At 37.4% G+C, this 23,039-nt stretch overlaps 1 protein-coding gene across 1 annotated transcript in view; it reads left to right on the forward strand.

The window, feature by feature from the left end:
* Nucleotides 1-23,039, forward strand: part of LOC124605857 (rho guanine nucleotide exchange factor 26-like) — a 188,642-nt gene that overhangs the window by 49,093 nt on the left and 116,510 nt on the right. The window contains 4 exon segments of the mRNA XM_047137792.1: nucleotides 10,600-10,850; nucleotides 13,732-14,080; nucleotides 19,229-19,346; nucleotides 21,576-21,697. Coding sequence (XP_046993748.1) covers nucleotides 10,600-10,850; nucleotides 13,732-14,080; nucleotides 19,229-19,346; nucleotides 21,576-21,697 — 840 coding nt within the window.

Genomic DNA, 23,039 nt, shown 5'->3' on the forward strand with positions numbered 1-23,039 from the left:
AATTCCGGGTCCATTCCTATTCCTTATATGAGGTGTGATCAAAAGGTAATAGGATTTTTTTAATTTTGCAGGCTTTATACTTCAAAGTTTCAATTTTTTTTACACATGGTCTTGGTACAGGTTTCCATTTTCAGCTGATTTGAATATTTAGTTTGTTGTTGCTGGTCAAAAAGATTATGTGTGTTTTAGAGTGCTTTGCAAATTTTTACTTTTGAAAAAGATGGATGAAAGAACATTGCTTGAAAAATGGAAGAAAGTGGAGCACCACATATTAAATGCTGACTTTGACTTTTGGTGAATCTATTATGAGTAGGACAAAAGATTATGAATGCTATAAATGTTTCAATGAGGGTCAAGATGATGACGAAGACAATGATTGCCCTGGATCACCTGGCATATCAGTTACTGATGACAATGTGGAAGAAATAAAAAAAATGGTTCTGGAAAATTAACAAATCACCATCAGAGAGGTTGCTGATGATGTCAGCACATACTTTGGTGCATGCCAAGCAATTTTATTTATATATTTTTCTATTTTTTTAAAGCTTTAAACATGTAGCAACAAAGTTTGTTATGAGATTGTTGGATTTTGACCAAAAACATCATGTGGACACAGCTCAGAAATTGCTGAATGAAGTCAAACAACGATCTAGAACTTCTGAAGAAGGTTACAAGTGATGAAGCATGGAATAAAGGTATCAAACAATGGGAAATCTAGGATGAAATGTAACAATATTATGAGAAGGATTAAAAGTATGATGTTGAAGCCACAGCCCAGGCATTCCAATGGAAACTGCCTGAACAGCCAGACCGAAAAAAAAAAATTCGATAAGCATGATCACAAATGAAGTTTCTTCTCGCTGTTTTCTTTGATTACTATGGGATAGTGGATCATGAGTTTTTGCTTTATGGTTGTATGGTCAACATGGAATACTGTGTGGAAGTAATGCACTATTTGCATGAAGAAATCCCAAGAAAAGGACCAGAACTGTGACAAAATCACCCATGGGAATCACATTATGATAATGCTCCCACTCACACCTCAATGTTCGTTCCACTGTATGTGCCATGCATGGCCCCCTGCAACTCCTTCCTATTCCTGAAAAGAACCATGAAAGGACATAAATGTAACACCATCTTGGGCTTAGGAGCATGTGACAGTTACTGGTCAATGAAATTTAATAATACTTTACCAACAGCCGTTGTTTTGATATTTTTCTGTCAGGCAACACGGTTTGATGTTCCAGTCACATCATCTTCAGGTCTTTCAGATGAATGACACTAGGTACCACTCGTGCATTCATAAGATAAGGCACTAATATTTGTGTCCGCTGAATATTGGTGCCTTGTCTAATGTGAGTGGTACTTGGTATCATTTATGCGACTGGCTGAAGGGGACTTTACTGGAACATCAAAACTGGTTGCCTTATAAAACAATATCAAAATAGTGGTGGTTGCTACAGTATTATACCATTTCATGAAAGGATGTAATTTTTCCACCATTGATGAGATAAAAACAGAATCACTGAAGGAGCTGAACACTATAAAGAAAAGTGAGTTCCAGAAGTGCTTCCAAGACTGGAAAAAGCACTGACATAAGTGTATTACATCTGAGAAGGATTACTTTGAAGGGGACAAAGATGATTAATAAAGATTCTTAAAGAAAAACAAAAATTCACATTACTTCTTGATCAAACTCCATATATGTGAATGACCTTCCACTTAACATTCAAAAAGCAGAACTGGTACTCTTCACAGACGATACTAGTATTACAATAAATCTTCTTAGAGCAGTGGTTCCCAACATGATGTGAGAGATTTATAGGCACACTGCTCATAAGAAAGCAGAAACATGTGATTAGATGGGTAAAAAATTTTGTATTCCTATTACAGTTATTGAGTACATATTTTGTAGATTTACCAGCATATGTTTTGCCTCACACATCACCAAATTATCGCTGGCACAACAAATTCTTCAGTCTATGTTTTGTATTCATAACTCAGTATTACAACTGTTGTGCTCTATAGAAATAAATAGTATTTTATGGGTTTTGAATGTTTGCTTAAAGAAGATTGTATAATGAAGAATGTATTAAGTGTGGATTCACATATATTGAAAATGAAAATGTCCAACTGTCAAAGTGTGTTGTGAGTCATATATTCTCAGTAATGACTTATTGCAGCCAGTACGTCTGAATATCATCTAACAACAGGTGACCCAGTGTTGAAAAATAAAAACAGAGTTTTTTGTTGGAAAAAGAAATTCTTTAAATCGCATGAAATGATTCTGGTGGGCTCTTTCAGCAGGAAAATCAAGAAGTTATTGAAGCATCATATGAGAACCTCATAATATCATTCAGACAGTAATCAAAACCTTGCATTCTCACTGTAACCAGAATTGTTTCTGGAGAAGATATTCAGTGAAAAATGACACGATACCTCTTTCAAACAACAGTGTGCATTGTGGGAAGAAATGGTCCTGAATGTGAAAGTACAGATAGTTAAAAGACTGAAAAGTCTCAATTTTTGGCTTTGCAGTGTGACAGGTGCACTGATATAAATCAACAATACCAGCATCACTCAATAAGATAGTGCTGATTTGTGGACCAGGAGAAAATAATGAAAGAATTATTGTTTTCAAAAATCCTGGAAACAATGTCAAAAGGCTCTGATGTACTTTCTGCCATTAATGCATTTTAATTGAAAATGGTTTGACTTGAGACAGACTTATGGGAATCGGTACTAATGGTGCACCAGCCATGTTAGGTTCCAATTCTGGCTTCCTAAGCACTGCCAAAGAAAAAGAATCATTATCTTACTGTTTCCAACTGTATGATCCACAAACAAGCATCAAAAGCTTTGCTTGAAACTGAACACTGCACTGAAATTGGCTATCAGTGTGGTTAATAAAATTAAGTCAATTGCTGTGAACACCCTTTTTCCTGAGTCCTATTTAATGATCACAGTATTGAACACCAATCTTTAATCTTTCATGCACAAGTCTGGTGGCTTTTGAAGGGTAGTATACTTAGCAGGCTAATGAATTGAAAATGGAGGCAGAACTAATTATTTTGAATCAAGGGAAAGTTGGGCTTAATTGTTCATTCAGTGATGACAGCTCTATATTTTCCCTAGCATATGTTGTGGACTTCTTTGAAACCCTCAATAATCTGAATTTGAAACTACAAGGTAGAAACACCACAATAATGTTTGCCAATGACACCATGCATGCCTTCTTGGGAAAAACCCAACTATGTAAGTGTCACCTGGATGCTCCCTTTACTAACTTTTCATTCAATGAACTTCTAGAGGTGCAACAGCACAATGTCAATAAGTGGAGAGTTGTCATCAGTGAACACTTGGAATACCTTCAAGAAGAGTTAAAACTTAGTTCTCCTCATTTGTCTTCAGAAGACTGGTAGTGCAAATTTGCAAGATCTCCCTTCAATACTGATGTGCTTCACTTTTTTATGTAATACATGAAGATGCAACTGAACTGAAACATAATTTGAGTGCTAAAGAATAGCTTCAGCAAACTAGGTTAGAATGATTTTAGGCTAGTGTACTTCCTATTTATCCAGGAGTGACAAAGGAAACCTTAAAATTGCTTGTATAGTTCTTATCTACATATCAATGTGAGACCATATTCTTGACACAAGCCATCACAAAAACAAAACACCACAGTCATCTGACTGTGGAGAATGACATTAGATGTGCTTAAACAAGTTTGAAACACAATTTTCATGATCTGTCTAAAGAAAAAAAATCTAGAGTTTTATTTATGTTCGGAATTTCTCTTGTGACTCATCACAAAAAAAGGTTTGATGTAAAAAGTGTTGGTTAAGTGAAAACAATATGATTAGGTATTTAAGTATGATATAAAGACATTTAAAAAGATTCACACGTTCCTATCGCAACTCAGCATCTCTGCTATATGGTGAGTAGCAGCTTTCCTTCTCTGGTATTGTTACATTCCATTCTGGATTTTCCATTGTTTGGTATAAAGACATTTCTATGTTGGGCACTATATTCTTTGAAACACTGTAGTTCTGTAATACTCTACATTTGATGACCCTCTTTTACTAAAGTGTGGATTGTAAATTATTGTCAAACAAAGTTTTTCAAAAGACGCAAAAAATTAATAAATAAATTAAAGAATTTAACATAGGGGAGTATAAGGTATTCTGGGGTTGTAAAATGAGGGGCAACATACAGAAAAGGATGGAAACCACTGCATAGAGTAAAGTGACAGGAGAGATTTTTAATGTTTTCCAAAAAATTATTAAGTGATGATAGAAGGTACAGCAATCAGTCACAACTTGTGTTTATTGTTTCAGATCTAGATTTCAGTCACAGAGTAATGACCTTCAATGCAGGAGACAAAGTTAACACATTCCAGTCATTATTTGTCATAGCATTCTTGGACTATACATATCAAGAGTTCAATTGACCTGTTGACATGGATAGTCCATGAGGGCTATGCCAAATAACAACTTAAATGTGTTAACTTTATCTCTTGCAGTGACACAACTCTAGATGTAGATTTGGTACAATAAACACAAGTTACAACTGATTGCTGTATCTTTCTTACCAGCTGAAATAAGTACAACCACTGAGCACCTCCAGATGGAGTAAAATTTAAAAAAATTATTAAGCGGTTCTCAGAAATGGACTCTCCCAAAATTTTTAATAAAACACACTATATTCAGTTCTGCGCAACAGTGTCATACCAGCTATTGATGTAGCACATGAGCAACAGCAAACGGGGTAGAATGCTCTGAATTTTTGGGTGTAGATACTGACAGAAAGCATTAGATGGAAGAAGCATACTTCTTACCTTCTCAAACAATTAAGTACAGTTACTCATGCTCTTCATATAATTGCTAATCTTTAAAACAAACTAATTAATACCTTGTCATATTTTGCATATTTTCACTCAGTAATGTCTTACAGAATAATTTTCACTCAGAAATAAAGTACTGATTCCATAAAAGAGAGCAGTAGGAATGGTATGTGATGATTGCACATGGTAATCATGTAGGTACCTCTTCAAGGAGCTGGGCATTTTAACTGCACCATCACAATGCATACATTTGCTAAAGAAATTAGTCATAAATAATCCATCACAACTTGAGAACAACAGTGATGCTCATAGCTATAAAATTGGAGGAGAAATATGACATTTATTACCCATTGTTAAAGGTGTCAATGTGCAGCAAGAAATATTTTGATCATTTGACCAATGACATAAAATGTCTGACAGGTAGCAAAGAAAGTTTTAAATCTAACCTAAAATCATTTCTATCAGAAAACTCGTCCTATTCCATAGATGAATTATTATTTAAGAAGTACCATCCTAGTTTTTAAGTGTAGTTGCATGTTTAGGAGTAAAAAATAACATGTTTATTAATGTTAATATTAATGATATGTATACATCATCTTAACTGACTCATTCCACATAATTTCAGTGAAATAAGTGTTCAAATGATATGTGAAACATGTAACTAATAAACTTAAGGGAACTAAAATGCTTGTAAAATTAAAACTATACCTGTCTATTGACTTTCTAATCATCCCCCCCCCCCCCCCCCCCCCCCCGCCCTCCTTCCTTTTTAACATTCATGTATTCCTCAAAGTTCCAAGTTGTACTATCCATTCTTCTTTCCACATCTCTTCTCCTTTAATTGTCTTGACTTCTTACTCTGTCTCCAGCATGTCTGAACTAAAGCTGACTCAGAGCTGACAATGTCCTATCTTTGACCCCCTCTTTTCTCTGATGCCTTCAGTCCTTGTCCTCATATGAGGTGGGCCCCTCTCAGCCTAGAGGCTGAGCAACCTATTCCTCCATCCCAACCTTCTGCATCTTATCCACCTTTCTTTCCCGAGAAACTGCTATGCAAGTTACAAAATCTGGGTACAGTTTTTACAACTTTCTAATATTTCTGTCAACAACTACAAGGAATTTCACTCCATGTAAGTACTGGGCAGACACTCTTCCTCCTTATTTTTGTACATTTCATCAGTTTAATTTTCCTATTGATAAAACTTCGATTTCTGTCATCAGAAGTACATTGGAAAGTTGTTAAATGTAAACTTTCACCACCAGAAATAAAATGTGCCGAATTCTTGATATACAAATCTGTTTGACCCACATATGTTGGTAATAATGTTGTCAAGAACAGTAATTATGCCGTCGAGAACTTGGCACTCGAATAGGTGGGTGAACCAATAGCGCACACTCTAGGTATTAAAGGAACATATTCTTTGTGCACCTTTGGCAACCCATACAGTCATTGTGATAGTGCAACTGAATTTAACAGATTTTTTTTAACTCTCTTTTCAGTAGAGGAAGTTTTTATGAACAACGTAACAGTCTAAGAACTTTTGCAGTGGGGTTTCTACTCAGTTTCCTAAATGTTTGCAAAGTCAGTAGCGAGTCGAGGTGTGAATTGGACACTCAATCTATGCATCTCACATTAATGAAGAAGACAGTGATGAGCAGCAGCCATTGGTGAAGGGATAAAAGTAGGACAGCCAGTACTTTTTATCAGTTAAAATGGTCAATATTTGTTTTTAACCACTGGAATGAAATTTGCGTGCCAAGAGGCTGGTCAAAATGCAAATGGAGAGGAAAACCACTTTCTTATCATTTTTGCCAAAAAATTTGGTGCTCCCAAATTTTGCTGCAATAGGGGACTGCCTAGTTCACCTATCAGTACAATGAAAAACCAGTCTGAAGTAGCAAATTTTTCTTTTTTTATTCACCTGAAGACTAGTTTTAGGCTGACACCCATTTTCAAATACTTGTAACATAGTAAAAATGGTATTTCTGAAGATGTGAAAACCATGTCAAAAATGTGCAATGAACCATGGCAAAAATGTCCAAAAATGCACATACATACTTTTCATTGCATATTTTTTATTTGGTTTTCACATCATCAGAAATACTATTTTTTACTATCATTTGAAAATGGGTCTCAGCCCAAAACTAGTTGTTGAGTCAAAAAAAAGTAAAATTTGCAACTTTGGACTGGTTTTCCATTCTACTGATTAACTGAAGTTGATGACGTAAAGCTACACCAGGATGCTGAAGTTCATGCAGATCTATTATCTTTGTGAGTAGCTCTGTGGCAGAGAAAGGGAGAAAGACTGTATAAAATGTATCTGGAAATATAACTGCCTGAAAAACAGCTGCTAAAAGTGCATGTTTGTTGATAACTGTTTATGCTAGCTTTCTTGCAGAATATGTATATCTCTATAAGTAAATTGAGGTAGAACAAGGGAGGGGACAGATTATATGTTCACTCCTCCAACAGCAAAATGGATTCAAACTAAGATATATTATGCTGTGTGTGTGTAGTATAAGTGCACGCTCTCACAATTCTCATGGCTGGATGCTGGTTGTTTACAGATCTGTAATTTACTACTTATTTCTATTCAAGAAGAATCTTTGGTGGAAGAGGGGCTAAGCAGAAATAATTTTAACCCACATGGGAAGATAGTCAAAAAATTTTATAGCTGTGTGTTTCATTCCTTTCAGTGCCAATGTTAGAACCACTAGACAGAAGTGCTGACCATTTTTTACTTCTGATATTGTTACTGCAAACTCTTTCTTTTATTAAAATCACCATGTGCTCTTGACAACAAATTTCATCAGCATTTAAATACATTAAAAAAAGAAAGAAAGAAATGATGCACCACAAAGGAATTATCTGAATGGTACAGAAACTGGTCTATGTTACAGACAAACAAATAATTATAATTTCAGAAAAATTGGATGATTTATTCAAGAGAAAGAGCTTCACAATTTGAGCAAGTAAATAACACGTTGGTCCACCTCTGGCCCTCATGCAAGCAGTTATTCAGCTTGGCATTGATGGACAGAGTTGTTGGATGTCCTCTTGAGGGATATTGTGTGTAATGCTGTCTGGTTGGTGCATTAGTTCATCAGAATCTTGAACTGGTTGATGGGCCCTGCCCATAACGCTCCAAACATTCTCAAATGGAGAGAGATCTGGTGAACTTACTGGCCAAGGAAGGGTTTGTAAAGTGTGAAGACCAAGCAGTAGAAACTCTTGCTGCGTGCACATAGGCACTATCTTGCTGAAATGTAAACAGAGGATGGCTTGCCATTATGGGCAACAAGGCATGGCAATGAATGTCACTGACATACCATGGTGCTACAAGGGTGCCAGTGATGGCAGCCAAAGGAGTCCTGCTATGAAACGAAATGGCACTGCAGACAATCACTCCCGGCTGTTGGGCTGTATGGCAAGTGACAGTCAAGTAGCTATCCCTCCGCATCTCCACTGGTCGTCAGGACTCGGTTTGAAACAAGACTCATCACTGAAGACAATTCTATGCCAGTCAATGAAACTTCAGGCTGAATGTGTCCGACATGACTGCAAATAGGCTTATTGGTGTATAGAGATCAACAGTTGTCTGTGCAAGGGGCGCTGTGAGCTCAACCTCCTTTTTGTGAGCTACATGTTGATGGTCCTTGTGGTCAGTAAAGAGCCAGTTACATATCAGATCAGTGATAATGATGAATCCAGGCATCTGAGTGCCTCTCTGATGATTGCTCGGTCCTCACATTCAGTCTTCTCTCTAGGTTGACCGCTTCATTCTCAACACTGTGTTCCAATTTCTTCTGACGTCGTCAGAATAGTGGCATTGCTCCTCTTCAAATGCTGAGTGATTCGCCAATTACTCCAACTGACTTCTTTGAACCCAGCTTCATGTCCTGTCTCAAATGCTGACATCTGCATATATTGTGCACGCACTTGTCTGCGAAGCGTAGTTGCTGTCTGACTGCAAAGACTTTATGCCCTGGAATGACATGTCCCCTCTTTACTATCCTTGCCAGCTGCACAGTAAAATTCCACTACAGCATCACACATTCATTCATCGGCCACCAAAGTTTACAAGTTTGCATTGTCCATTGATATCTGTATGAATTTCAATTTGTGACCAATCTGCTTAACTCTTTATAATGTGAGACTATGGATAATATTCCCAATTGTGTAAACAGATGACTGCAAGATGTATGTGGGTGAATCCCACAGAAAGTTCTTGTTATTTTTCTTTTGTGAAATGAACGCTTTTTACCTAAGTGAGAAGTTATCGCAGCATATTATCCCATCGAACATCAGTGAATGAAAATATGCTGAGTATGGTAACTTACAAATTTCTGTGTCCCCAAATTTGGCACTGGACAAAATGTTTTAGCAGATCTACTGTATGGCTTTTCCATCTAAGTTTTTCATCAGTGTGCACACTCAAAAACAGTAAACTTTCTACCCCATTTATTATTTTTTGTTGGCATACTACACTGCCAGCAGGTGAGGCAATTTTGATAGTATGAAAGTGGGTGATCTATACACTGGAGAGCAGATTCTATTTACACCTCCAAGCACTCACTCCTGCAGAAGGATTCCCATAGGCTCTGTAGCTAGACTGGCAGGCTTGTGTTGCCATGGACAGCTGAAGCTATCTCCACCAAGGAGGTGAGCACAGTATTCTTCTGTGCTATGGCGAAACCCAGTGGATTTTCTCCCTGTAGACAGAATGACCCAGTGGGCTAGCTGCATTTTTCTTTTTCTGAGTGTGCAGGTATCCATTTTCTTCCACCTACATCATAAACCTCAATATTGTTTCAAGGTGTTATAAGAATTCAGGTTTTCTTTACCATTTGGTTAAACAGCAAAAGTGTGATTTGTGCCTCTGTAGACCAGTGTCCCTTAATGATGTTTCTGCCACTTTGCTTATAAAATGGGATTATTTCATCATTCTTAAATAATGTCATTGTGTCTGAAAATCTGCAGTTACCTGGAAAATCTAAAAAGAAATCGAGAAAGACTTCCATTAGTCTATAAATAAAATAATGAAGTAGTTAAAACAAAATCTTAAAACTGTGCCTCTTTGTTCCTTTTCTATGTGATTGCCATTTAGATTTGAGTATTTATCACATCTCTTAAGCTGACAAATTAATTCTCCATAAAACTGTACTGTGAGCTTGTGACAGAATCTCAACGTTCATCAGAGTCAAAACATTGTGAACTGAGCCATTTTTTTGTGGACACGCTGGTTGCAATTGTGCTCAGTAGGCACTCTCCCTGCGCACTTGCAGCGTCTTCACTCGTCACATTTGGTCTATTTGCAGTATACATTTTGTCATGAATTTTGTCAACTTTGAGATTTCTGCTGCTAAAGCTGTATTATAGAATGGATTACACATATGGTGAGATTTTAAAATGCAATGCTCATTTTGAATGTCAAATAAGAAGCAATGGGTTTTTCTTGCTATCGCACCTCTAAGCAAACTGACATGCAACGTGAGTCTGTGTTGGTTCGCACTGTGTTGCTTCACACACTATGTTAAAATGTAGTCCCTTTCTGGATAGCCTTTGTAAGATGCTCCATCTATGTTTGCAAGCTAATGAATAACGAACTTTTGTGGAATGCCCAAATATGTATCATTAATACATATCACGTAATTTCAAGAGAGTAATGAAATAAATTTTGAGCAAATATGGTATTATTTCTTGTTAAAGTTGCTTAGAATTCCTCTTACCTTTCAGTGATACATTTGCTTCACAGGTGTTGGAAGCAAACCAGTGAGGAGTCCTACGTATGTCCGAACGGTGGCTCGGCCCTTGCCAGGAAGCAGGTTGTCAGTCGCTGGAACAGTGAGTCCACTGGATTCTCCAGAGGAACAAGATTCTCCAGCAAGTGTGGTACGTGATGTGAAGCCAAACGCTTCTTTCCTTTGGCGATCGAATCAACCGGCAAAACTGACAACAGTGAGCAGCACTGATGTATACAGGACTGAAGAGGATAATGGAAAACAGGTATGAACAAGGAAATTGTGGAACATGAAATTAAATGAGCTTGGGTATGATGAATAAACATTTTTCATTCATTTACAATTAAAAGGTAAATCTGTCATTAAGGTGAAGGTTGGTTTGACTGCCAGAGTGCATGGTACCACTGGAAGTGGCATGCCGTTGCTTTCCTCTGACTTTTGAACTGATCTGACTATCCAGTTACAGAGTTAGAGGGGGAACTGTGGATTTGTAGACTAGCACTTGCCCAATGAGTCACACTTTTACCATAACAATTATCTCGTAAACATCACAATTTATTAATAGTACATCTATAGCCATGTTCAAAATAAAACCTGTTTTGGGGTAAAATTTGTAAGTCAGTCTTACTTTTGTATTCATTGTGTTTCGTTGAGTTCTAAATGGAAGAGTTCTTTGGGTCAGTTGAACTGAACATACAGCAGAACAGGAGGGTATTGCAGAGGAAGCAGAATATTCATCACTCAAGTACTGGTCTCTTCAACCAAACTGTTTTAGAGCCTACATGACTATTTGATGCTATATTTGCATAAGATAAACTATTAGTGTAATAAGCCAAAATTATACAGCAAGAATGTAGGGTTGTCAAAAACTAGTAAGCTTCCATTGCTGATGTTGGAATAGTATTCAACATCAGCTGTAACATGTAATAGCAGAATAGTATTAAACTCATTGATGGTGGAGCATTCAGTATTGGTTACAAAATGTGAATCAACAGTTTAAAAGTATTAAATTTCTAACTAATTATTTGATAGGTCTCATACTTCTGTCTGCGTTTTCATTGGTTGTACAGTGAGAATGACTTTCTGTAAAGCTACTTGTAGATCATTTGTATAATAGATTTCTGACATCCAAACAAATAATATTCTGGTTTCCTTCTCCTCCTACCATTTTGAGAGTCTGATGTTCTGCATCATTTTGTCTTTCAGTGTCCTCCTGCAGTAGTGCCTCCACATGAGAACTTCCCATCAAACAGCTTAAATTCAAGTTTACCCAGCTATTAGTAATTCTCTTGGGTTTTAGTATCTGCTCATTAATGTTTCCTTTTTTTTCCTGTCTTGCTGTTAAAAGTTTTGAAATGATACAGAACCTGTACACTTCACTTAAGAATTCCTCTAAATTTTCTTTCTTTTAACCAAGATAAACTGTTACCTGTTTCCATTGCACTTGCACTTCTGTTCTTGTTCTGAAGTTTTTTCAACCTCCATATTGGATCTTCAACAAATGTTAAACAATAATGCTAATAAGCTGCAGTGCTGCCTTACATCCTTCATGGTAAAAATTGCTTCCGTGTTCACTCTTATCTTTCCTGAACTAACAAGGAGTAAAAAACACCAAGCAAAATTTAAAAGCATTGCCACAAAGTAAGAGGCTTCTAACTGGAAATCAGTTCGCATTTATTCTAAGAGAAAAACTTGGATTTAAAGATTTTTGGAAATGAAGGAATTTTAAACAAATTTTCTGACAATCAATACTATTTTATGGTGCATGTAAATTATTTGCACTTCTAGAATCGAGGACTAAAAATGAGCCTTCATTCTTACAGTTCACAGATAATGTTTATTATCCCTTAGTGGTGATATAAAGTTGAAAAGATGTCACGGTTAACCAACCGCTGATTATTGTAAATGAAAAACTACAATGCCTTATCCCCAGAATACATTTCTTTTTAATGAGAATAATTTTTACATTTATTTATGTACAATTAAACGGCAATTAAAAGTTTCAGCTGCAATTAATTATTATCTTTCTTACTCTAGAGTCCACAAATGCATAAATAAATTCTTGTAGGAGGTCATTTTTTCCTTCAATAGGCTGAGCCAAGAAGAATTCTTTTGCATAAGATCCTCATGAACATAATCAGCCTCCCACTGATCATGTAGTTGTTAGTTATGAAACAAGAGTACTTAATAAATAGCACCACCTGCTGCTTACTACTGTACTTCATGATTTATTCAATAACCTCATAGGTTGTCATTAATAGTGTAACCTACATAGCATGCTATGTGAGTGAATGAAACATTGGCATTTGCAAGGAACTGCAGTAGCTAAATTATTTGAGAAACTGGTAATTCACATTGCTCAGAGTAGAGGATCTGTTCATATCTCTCCTGATTACTGAGTATTGTGTGAGATTGTGAAGTTCAAGCTCCTGATAGAATGGAATCCAATTTCCATTAGAAATGGATGAAGTATCAATATTATAAAATAAATGGATATTTAAGATTTCCGTTTCATGAATCACATCTGCTGCATGTTTTGCAAGTTAATGTAACAAGACCAGAGCCAACCACCTTCCTGAACTGAGCTTTTGCTTCATAGTTAATGACCTTGATGATTGACTGTAGCCTTCCTGTCTCCTTTCACACCAGCAAAAATTGCAGTTTATGATATAAAGTTATCAGGTTCTTAGCTGCAAAAACAGCAAGATGTTCTGATGAGTCACTCCCACCATTTTCGGTACAGTTTCCACCAGACATGATGATAGGGACAATCTTCAAAATGCTGCACTATTTCCACAAACTCATCCACCTGGTAATTCAAGAACTATGTTAGTTCAACTCACATGGAAAGACATCATCATACTACAATTTCCGACTGAATGTATAGAATCGTTGGGAGATCATTTTTATGTGTTGTAAAGGATGGAAGCTAAAATACTGAAACTATAGTGGCATCATATTTGATATTTTCTTTCTTTAAACTATGTATGTTATTGTCTTTAACTCTTCATTCTATAGTACTAATTTCTTAGTAATGAGAGAGATGTTAGCAGATACTATATTTCACACATATATTCTTTTTTTTCTTTTTTTTTTAAAAAAAAAAAAAAAAGGGAGAGATTTCAGGATTAATTTTCTGCAACCAGGCTACATCAAATGAACAACAAAATGTAAAGCCTGAAGAATTTACCTACGATGATGTTGGGCGTCCATATTCTCCTGTCTACGATGATGTCGGTCCAGGCTCAGGAAGAAGGGCAGAGTCTGAAAACAGTTCTGAAGCTGGTGGTAGTGGCTATGAAGAGTGCTGTATGGAGAAAGGACAAATGAGCGGTGGACAGGGAGATAACCACATTGAAGAAGACATTTATGACGATGTTGATGTTTGCACACTTACAGCACAGTCTGACTTTGAATGTTATGAATCTATTTGTGGGGGTAGTTCATGTGATCAAAGCAACAGTCTTTATGGTGTTGCATCTACAATTATTGCAGGTAAGTTATTCAGCAATATACTGTAAGTACTTTTAGCATAATACTTTTTTTTCTTTTGCCAAATTGTTGCGTGCAAAAACAGTGTGACTCCGTTCCCCCTCCCACCCCCCCACCCCAAATGTTGAAATGAAATGAAATTACTGGGTGAAAGACTATCAATGGAATGAGTAAAAATAACCCCTTGACAAAGCAGAGGAGGCACTGAGGACTGTGTAGAAGCAAAAGTTTTCAACTTGGGTTAATGTACCTCCCCATATTTGCTGATCACTTGAAATCTGTTCATTTGTGTTATCCAGAAGGCAACCCATTCTTAAAGGGGAAGCATTGTCTGCTCTAATACCTTACTAGCATTATGTTGAAGTAATTGAAATAAGGATGTTTAGCAAAATTCAACTGCCACAGTGAACTGGCTCACATGAATATTTCCCAACACCTTGAGAAACAATACTGTCATCTTGGAAAATCAGGTTTTTTGCCGTTAATCTGTGTCGTACTTTCACGATATTTCAATTGAATAACTCGCAGTCATCACCTGGTGCTCTTTGAGGCTGAATCCACTGTCGAATGGGTCCAGCATTTGTGCCTATCTCAGGCTAGGTGCTCCATCAGCTGTCAGTGCTGCACCTGGTGATCTGTCCAAGGTATGCGCTGATAAGTAGCAGAAACCGTAGAATTTTCTAGCCATAGCCGTTTGACTGCTGTGTGCATACTTTTCGGCTGTTGTCAGTTACTAATTTTGTCATCTGACATTCTGTTCAATCTCAAAGTTGTACTGGATGTTCAGGCTTCTGATTGCCATCATTTAAGCTTTCCTGTGGAGTGCTCTGTCCTATGTCTGTGTCACCTAGGGTAGGCTGCCGTATTATTTTTTGGCCACTGGTGTTCAAATTGTTATTCATTCTTGAAATAACTGTCCTTGGGTACTTGATTTGCTGTTTGGTGTACCACTGTCTGTGCACCCTGTGCTGGTTGTGCCAGATTATCTGCTCTCTCACCATTTCCAAACTTATTCTCCCCAGAATTAGGATGTTGCCTCTGTTGTGTCTTTATGAGATTGAGTACTGTGTTCTAGGTGCAGCTAAGCTGATATCCTGTGTCACAGTTGGTAAGATGTTCTGTGACCTTTATTTCAATGGATGCTTTAATAACACTTTCCCAGCATCTGAGTGTCTTTGTCAGAATCTTGGCATGATGATAATTCATTGAATGATTTAGTTTCAAACAATATTCCACTACAGCTGTTTTGGAAGTCTGTTTGAGTCTGGTGTGGTTTCTATAAGCCCACATCATCTTTTATACACCCTAACAGAGCCTTAATCTAGGTTGACCTCACTGGACCAGTTCTTGAGTATTGTTAATTTGATTTGGGCCCTTATCAAGTTGGATTAAAAGAGAAGAAGAAAAGATTCAAAGAAAAGCAACACAATTTATAACATGCAAGTTTGGTCAGCTCAAGTGTGAGACACAAAGATCTGTCAAACTGATGTGAGGCACACCACAAGAAAGCCTTTTCTCAAAATTCCACGAGCTCTCTTTCCACAATGAGTCAAGAAACATAACACAACTATAACCACACATTTCATGTAATGACTGTGATGCTATATTTAAAAAAAAAAAGAGAGAGAGAGAGAGAGAGAGAGAGAGAGAGAGAGAAAGAGAGAGAGAGAGAGAGACACTCCCATACAGTACAGAGGGGCACTGATAATCTTTCCTTCTGTGCACCTCAACAGATGGAATAGGAAAATGGGTAGGAGAGGGGTGAATCATACTGTTACACTGTGAACCTCCACTACACAATGTAGAGTGACTTGAGGAATGCTGATAAGGATGAGTGGCGAGTCTTTGTCTGTACTCACTGCATTGTTAGATTTTCTCTTCCCTTCTTGTGCTTCATTCCACATACTCTTCAAAACCTGTTCTTTATCTGTGTGACTATTCCAAAGAAATACTAATATCACAAATTTTTAAAAGCTCTGGCCTTCCATAATACCTATTATTATTATTATTATTATTATTATTATTATTCTCTACCACTTTTGTCATGTTACAAAATGCCCGAGCTTGACAGTGATTCTCTTGAGACATCTTTTCTCATGCATTTTCTCAAAAATTCACATATTATCAACCTCTTAACCTTCACAGTATCCAATTTCAAATGTTTCCATGATCTTTATTGTCCAGTGCAGGCTGTTGTGCAGTGAAGTGTACCAATCACAACATTTTACTCTTCTGCTACTTCTCCCTTCATCCAAACCTTGTGTCATCCATCCTTTGTTATGATCTGAAAATTTACGTATGTGCCTGTCAACTACTTGATGCTTCTGCATTTTGGTGTGCATTTTCTTTTAGGAGTAAAGTATTTACTTTCTGCTTCTCCTTCTTAAAAAGATGATACATGAAACCAACAAGATTACTTAAAGACAATTTTGAACTTGATATATATCAGAATTACTTTCCTGATTTTATTGAATACCACATTTCTAGTGTTTACCAATCTTTTATTTATTTTATATTTATTTCTTCATTTTTTTTCCTTGGGCTGAATGCTTCACTAAATGATTCTTTCACGAGGTCAGTAGCCCTTCATAAGGCACCACTTCGCCAAAGTGGATTCATAACTGCCAAACTTTTGTTGCTAGTGTATCCCACTCTACTTACCCTCCCAGTCTGTTGTAAAGTTATCTGTTCTTTCCATAGTGGGTTGTGAAGCATATTGGTTAAATGGAATGAGTAAAATGTTACAGACTTCTTGTAGTTCATTCATAGTAACAACCCAGTTGGAATTCTATAATCTTGTTGTTCATTCTTAGTAAATGCTTGACTTTTCTGCCTTGTGACCTTTAATATAATTACTCACAGATCTTTAGAACCAGTAGAGATGTCCATTTATGATTATGGGGTTTCCATTGACCAAATTCCCGTCCACAAAGCTTTCTACAGGCATGGACTTTATATGTAGGCATAACTGCTGAATCTAGGTTTTAGGTGGAAAAACTGATACACAGATTTCTAGGCATTGTGATGGATGAACCTCTTACACAAAAAGGATATCGGCTACATATACAAAAGGATTAACTGCAATGTCTGCTTACTGATATGTCTCTCAATAATAATAATAATAATAGCACCTCCTGCCCTAAAACAAATCTGCTACACATTAATCCACAGAAATTTGCAATATATATGACTGAGGGTTAGTGTGAGCCACCTGCAGTCTGCAGAAGTAGGTTGTTTCAGGCTCTGGAAAACAGCAGTTGCAATACTTGTCAATTTGCTAAATTTTAATCCTTTAGGAACTATTCTATTGAGTAAAATTTACTGAGTTTGCATCCTGTATTTCTTGTTAAGACAACTGTCTGCAAAAGTTGTTAACAATAAAGTTCGTAAAAAATAATGTGGAAAATAGCATAATGAATACAAACATTTATTATTACACTTCGCAAATCAGACTCGCACATAGTGTACTGAAGAGTGCGAGCACTATGGCCCACAGCTGACTTGCTGCAGGGAGAAATATTCTTTAACATGTCACTAATGATATAAAGTAACTCCATGAAAATAAGTAATTAAAATATTGTGACTGAAGGTAGTGTATTACTAACAAAAATATTCCACACAATCTGAAATGTAGTACTCACTGTAAAGAGGGCCTGTTTAGTTACAGACATTCACAATGAAAAGACTGTTACACATTATAGCTTTTGGCCAAAGCCTTCTTCAGCAAAGAAAATACACAGATTCACACAAGCAAGCACACCTCACTCACACAACTACTTATTGTGGCAGCTCTGATCAGAGCTGCCGGTGGTAGTGGTTGTGTGTGCAATAGGTGTGCTTGCTTGTGTGAATGTATGTGTTTTCTTTATTGAAGAAGGCTTTGGCCAAAAGCTGTAATGTGTAACAGTCTTTTCATTGTGCCTGTCTGCAACTAAATGGGTCCTCTTTTTGGTGAGTAGCAATCTATCCTTTTCCTAATATTGTCAATAATCCAGCATGGATTTCCTGTTGTTCGAAATGTAGTACTTATACATACATCAACAAAAAGTAATCCATGTTTGAAAAGATTACACGAACAACTAAAAAAAGTGGCAGCAGGAGAGAACATGGCAAAGACGTGGAAATGTATGAGCTTTCAGAGCCATAACCACCTTGCTGCAAAAGGGCTGAAGGGAAACTATATAGAGACGAAACAAAAGGACTGGTGAAATTTAGGAAATGGAAAGAGTTATGGAAAAGTTGCCTACAGGCATTGGTCAGAGTAGACTTATTGGGAAGGATGAGAAGGAAAGACTGACGGTACCTGCACCAGGTGTTCAGTCCAGGTACCAACAGTCAGTATTCCCTTCTCATCTCACCCACAAATCTTCTGCCAGGAGGAGTCACTGGCTCCGAAAGTTTCTGTGTTTCCACGTCTCCTATGCTTTCTCTCCTGCTCCCACTTGATGAGTAGATAGTTTATCTGTTCATTAAGTGTGATTTTTTTTTTTTCAATGGGCATGTATAAAATAATGATGATGATGACAAAGATCTTAAAGTTATAATGGCAAATAGAGATTATTATTATTATATTCTTTCTTTTCTCAGACGTTATGTCTGGTCAAAAAATGGAAAGTGACACGGACCTTGATCAAGCGTGACTTCCTTTTAACTGTACGGTATATGTTACATTGCATTTAGGAACTTTCGGGTAATTGAACATGTATCAATAATTACAGATTTCTGTAGTTGTATGTATACGTTTGGATGTAGCTGTATTGCGTTGATGTACTGGTGGATATTGTGTGGTATGACTCCTGTAGTTGATAGTATAATTGGTATAATGTCAACTTTATCCTGATGCCACATGTCCTTGACGTCCTCAGCCAGTTGGATGTATTTTTCAATTTTTTCTCCTGTTTTCTTCTGTATATTTGTTGTATTGGGTATGGATATTTCGATTAGTTGTGTTAATTTCTTCTTTTTATTGGTGAGTATGATGTCAGGTTTGTTATGTGGTGGTGTTTTATCTGTTACAATGGTTCTGTTATTATTATTATTATTATTGTCATTGTTATTATTTATTGTTACAAGTATTATTTTCTTGCATTTATTGTAATGCTGTTTCTCTGGCATGCACTTTAACTGATGTTGGCAACACTGGTATTTCAGAGGACAGCAGTGGATCAGGAAACAGTAATGTGGCACCCCGCAGTGAGACAAGCGATGAGTGGGTTGATATAGAACAGTCAGACTGCGATACAACTGCCTCCACCCCTACTATCTTACTGTGAGTAGTACCTTAAATATCAGTACTCAAAATTTGATTTTGGTCACATTCAACAAGATCCATACATTAATCAGCCAGAACATTATGACCACATGTTTAATAGCCAGTATGCTCACCTTTGGCATGAATAACAGCAGTGTCATGGCATGGAAGCAATGAGGCCTCGGTAGGTCATCAGAAGGAGTTGACACCAAATCTGCACACCCAAGTCACCTAATTTGCATAAATTCTTGGGCAGGAGGGGCGATGAGCTGTGATCTCACATTCAATCACATCCCAGATGTGTTTGATCAGGTTCAGATCTGGCATGTTGGTGTTCTAGCACATCAGTTGGAATTCATCACTGCATTCCTTCAACCACTATATCACACTTGTGGTCTTGGGAAATCGAACATTATTTTCCCAAAAAATGCCACTGCCATCAGGAAACATGATCATCATGAAGGGGTGTATGTGGTCTGCAACCAGTGTAAGATACTGCTTGGCTGCCATAGTGCCTTGCACAAGCTCCACTGGACCCATGGATGCTCATGTGAATGTTCCCCAGAGCCCAGCTTGTCTCCGTCCCACAGTACAGGTATCGAGGAGCTTCTCCCCTGGAAGACTACTGATTTGTACCCTCCCATTGGCACAATGAAGAAGGTATCGGGATTTGTCAGACCGCGCAACACACTGCCACTGCACTGGCATCAAGTGCCAATGGTCACGTATCCATTTCAGTCACCGTTGCCGAAGTCGTGGTGTTGACACTGGCACATGCACAGGTTGTCAGTCGTGGAGGCTCATCGTTAAGAGTCTCAGTGCACCATGTGTTCACACACACTTGTACTCTGCCTAGCATTTAAGTGTGTTGTTAGTTCTGCCACAGTTCACCAGTCTGTCCAGCTTACTATGTCCGATGTCTGTAATGAGGGATGGCCACCCAATTCCACGACGTCTGGACTTGGGTTTCACCTTGTGTTGAAGACAGTCACCACAGCAGTCCTTGAACACCCGACAAGTCGAGCAGTTTCCAAAATGCTCCTACTGAGACAAATTATTTGCCTTCCCCATTCTATACACCGACAGCATGCTCACTGATACTACACACTGTGCGTGCATCTGAACAGCAGTCATTCGTCACCAGGTGTTGCTCCTATCGCATGGACGGTTTTATACTGGTGGTCATAATGTTCTGGCTGATCAGAGTATAATATTAAGTTATCAGGTACTGCATTGCACCATAGAGGACTGTTGTTGGCAAGTCGAGAAATGAAAAGATGCCTAACGGATATACAATATACTTAACTGTACAAAAGAAAATTCAATTGACACAACCAATAAATATGAGGCAAAACTGCTGGTCAGTACTTATTTTCAGGAAGTGAAATGTGTAGCATTACGAGCGCACGCACGCTCACACACACACACACACACACACACACACACACACACACACACACACACACACAAGTTGCGTGTGCATATCTGCGACTCAGCATCTCCGCTGTATACTGAGTAGCAACTTTCCTTTTCATAATAGTGTTAAAGTGTGATGAGGGTGTTGTGGAGGTTAAGGGGGTGATGAAAGTTGACAGTGGGTGCTACAGCAGGGTGTCCCATTTCAGGACTTGACTATAAGTTACTGACAATGATTTAACCACACGATATAATATGGATGTGTCCATTCTGCCATACCGACTCCCTGTAACTTGGAACACTGGGTGCCACATGCAGTGGCACCCTAGATCTCTGGCTGCACAGACCGGCAGAGCCATAGTGATTTCATTTGCCTGTGCCATGAATGTCAGTGGTTTCCATGTGTCCCACAAGAGTGAAGTCCTCATAGTGTTGTAAAAATGTGATGATTATTTTTTCACAGATCACAAAGCTACCAGGATGTATAGTCGTAATAACTTATCATTTATCCCACAACAGATTGCTTTCTGTTTCTTATTGTGTGTGATCAATTATTGTCCTGAATTCTAATCTTTACTAACTTTCTCTTATCTGCTCAACTGTCCTGGCATGGATGCCTTTTACCTTATAGATACCTCACCTTTTCTTTTTCCTTTGTTTCTTCATTAACAACATGCTGTCAACAATTCTTAGTTTTTTGATTAGAAAATCTGAGTAAATACTGATTTCAGCTGTAAACTTGTCACCATCAGTAATTTTGGTGTAGTAACATTTTTCAGTTGTATATACTTGCAAAGAAAATATAAAGCTGCACTTTTTTTCTGTCATTAGGGTTCAAGACAGGATGAGAACTCGAAGGAGCCCATCGTGGTCACACCAGGTGCGACAGACATGGAACAAGTTGCTGTCACAGAACAGACTGTCACAGGAGGAAAATGTTGACAGTGATGGTGGTGAGTAACATCAACAATAGATCTCAAATTTTTGTCTTCACAAAATAATTATGCAAGTTACTTTTTGTCAATCTTATGTTTCGCAGGTGAGTATGAAACGGACTGAAAGACATGTATTAATTAGACATTCAATGAATAAAGTAAGTCTAGATCACAAGTACTCTATCAACAGCAGTGACTTTGAGTCAATGACACCATTTAAAGATCTGAAGACCTAACACATCAAAATGACAGCTGAGTTCTTATGCTATGTCAGAGCATGGTATAGACCACTGTGAGGGGATTAGTATTTAAATGTAATTCTACTTAGTACAAGAGAAAACATAGATTCTGACATTTGGTAAATGCAATTGGCTTTAGACATTTGGTAAATGCATTAATTCCAAATAGGTATGACAATATGGGGTTAATTGCTTTAGCACACTCAACTGGTAATAGGGGAGAACTATGTTACAGCCTGATAATATAACTGTTAACAATGTGATTTAACAGTGAAGAATGAGCAGTTTGACATGTCTGCAAATAAACATTAGTTACAATAGCTATGATAGCTGGTCATAAATAACTTTAGGTGAAGTTTTCTACTTATAAATATGGATTATATCTTTTGTCAGTCAGTCTTTCCCACACTGATAAATGGTGGCCTTGCAAAGCAAAAATAAATTGGCACTTTAGATGGTATACAATCAAATCTCATTAAGTCCTTTTAAATGTTTCAGTCTTTTATTATAATTTAAACAAGTGTAATCAGATTCCCAAAAGTCAATCACCATTCATGAAATCACATAATTCTGAAATTTTTATGCACCGTAATTCTGCAGAAGTCTGCCTTGACAATCTATTCTCAATAATTGTTACCAAAGAACAATCACCAAATCAGACACAACGATGTATGCACAGCCAGACCAATCAATACCTGGATTCTGTGAATGCACTGATATATCTGATTTTATGTACACTGAATGTGTAGGGGCCTAAAGATAGCATAATGAGATACCAAATCTTGTCGCATAAATAAAACTACTACTTCGGAAAACTTACGACTGTTTGGTTACTGTTATTTGGTAAATATCTGACCAGTTGCCGTCCCATACCCATGATGGATCAACAGAGGTACTCTCAAAAATATCAAAGTTCGGATTCTGCATCACAGTGGTCACATGCAAAAAGTTAGCGTTGACCTCGGCAGGGCTCTATCACCAAAGTGCCTGCAAATATTTCCAAAGCTCCTCTGCAAAATTCAGAGCATTCCAACACAAAAACATAGAAAATGACAAGTACTTCTATATGTGAGACCGTTTAGCCAAGATACTGTACGAAGGGTGGGCATAAAATTACAATT

Source organism: Schistocerca americana, chromosome 3, assembly GCF_021461395.2.
Source record: "Schistocerca americana isolate TAMUIC-IGC-003095 chromosome 3, iqSchAmer2.1, whole genome shotgun sequence".
NCBI classification, from domain to species: Eukaryota; Metazoa; Arthropoda; class Insecta; order Orthoptera; family Acrididae; genus Schistocerca; species Schistocerca americana.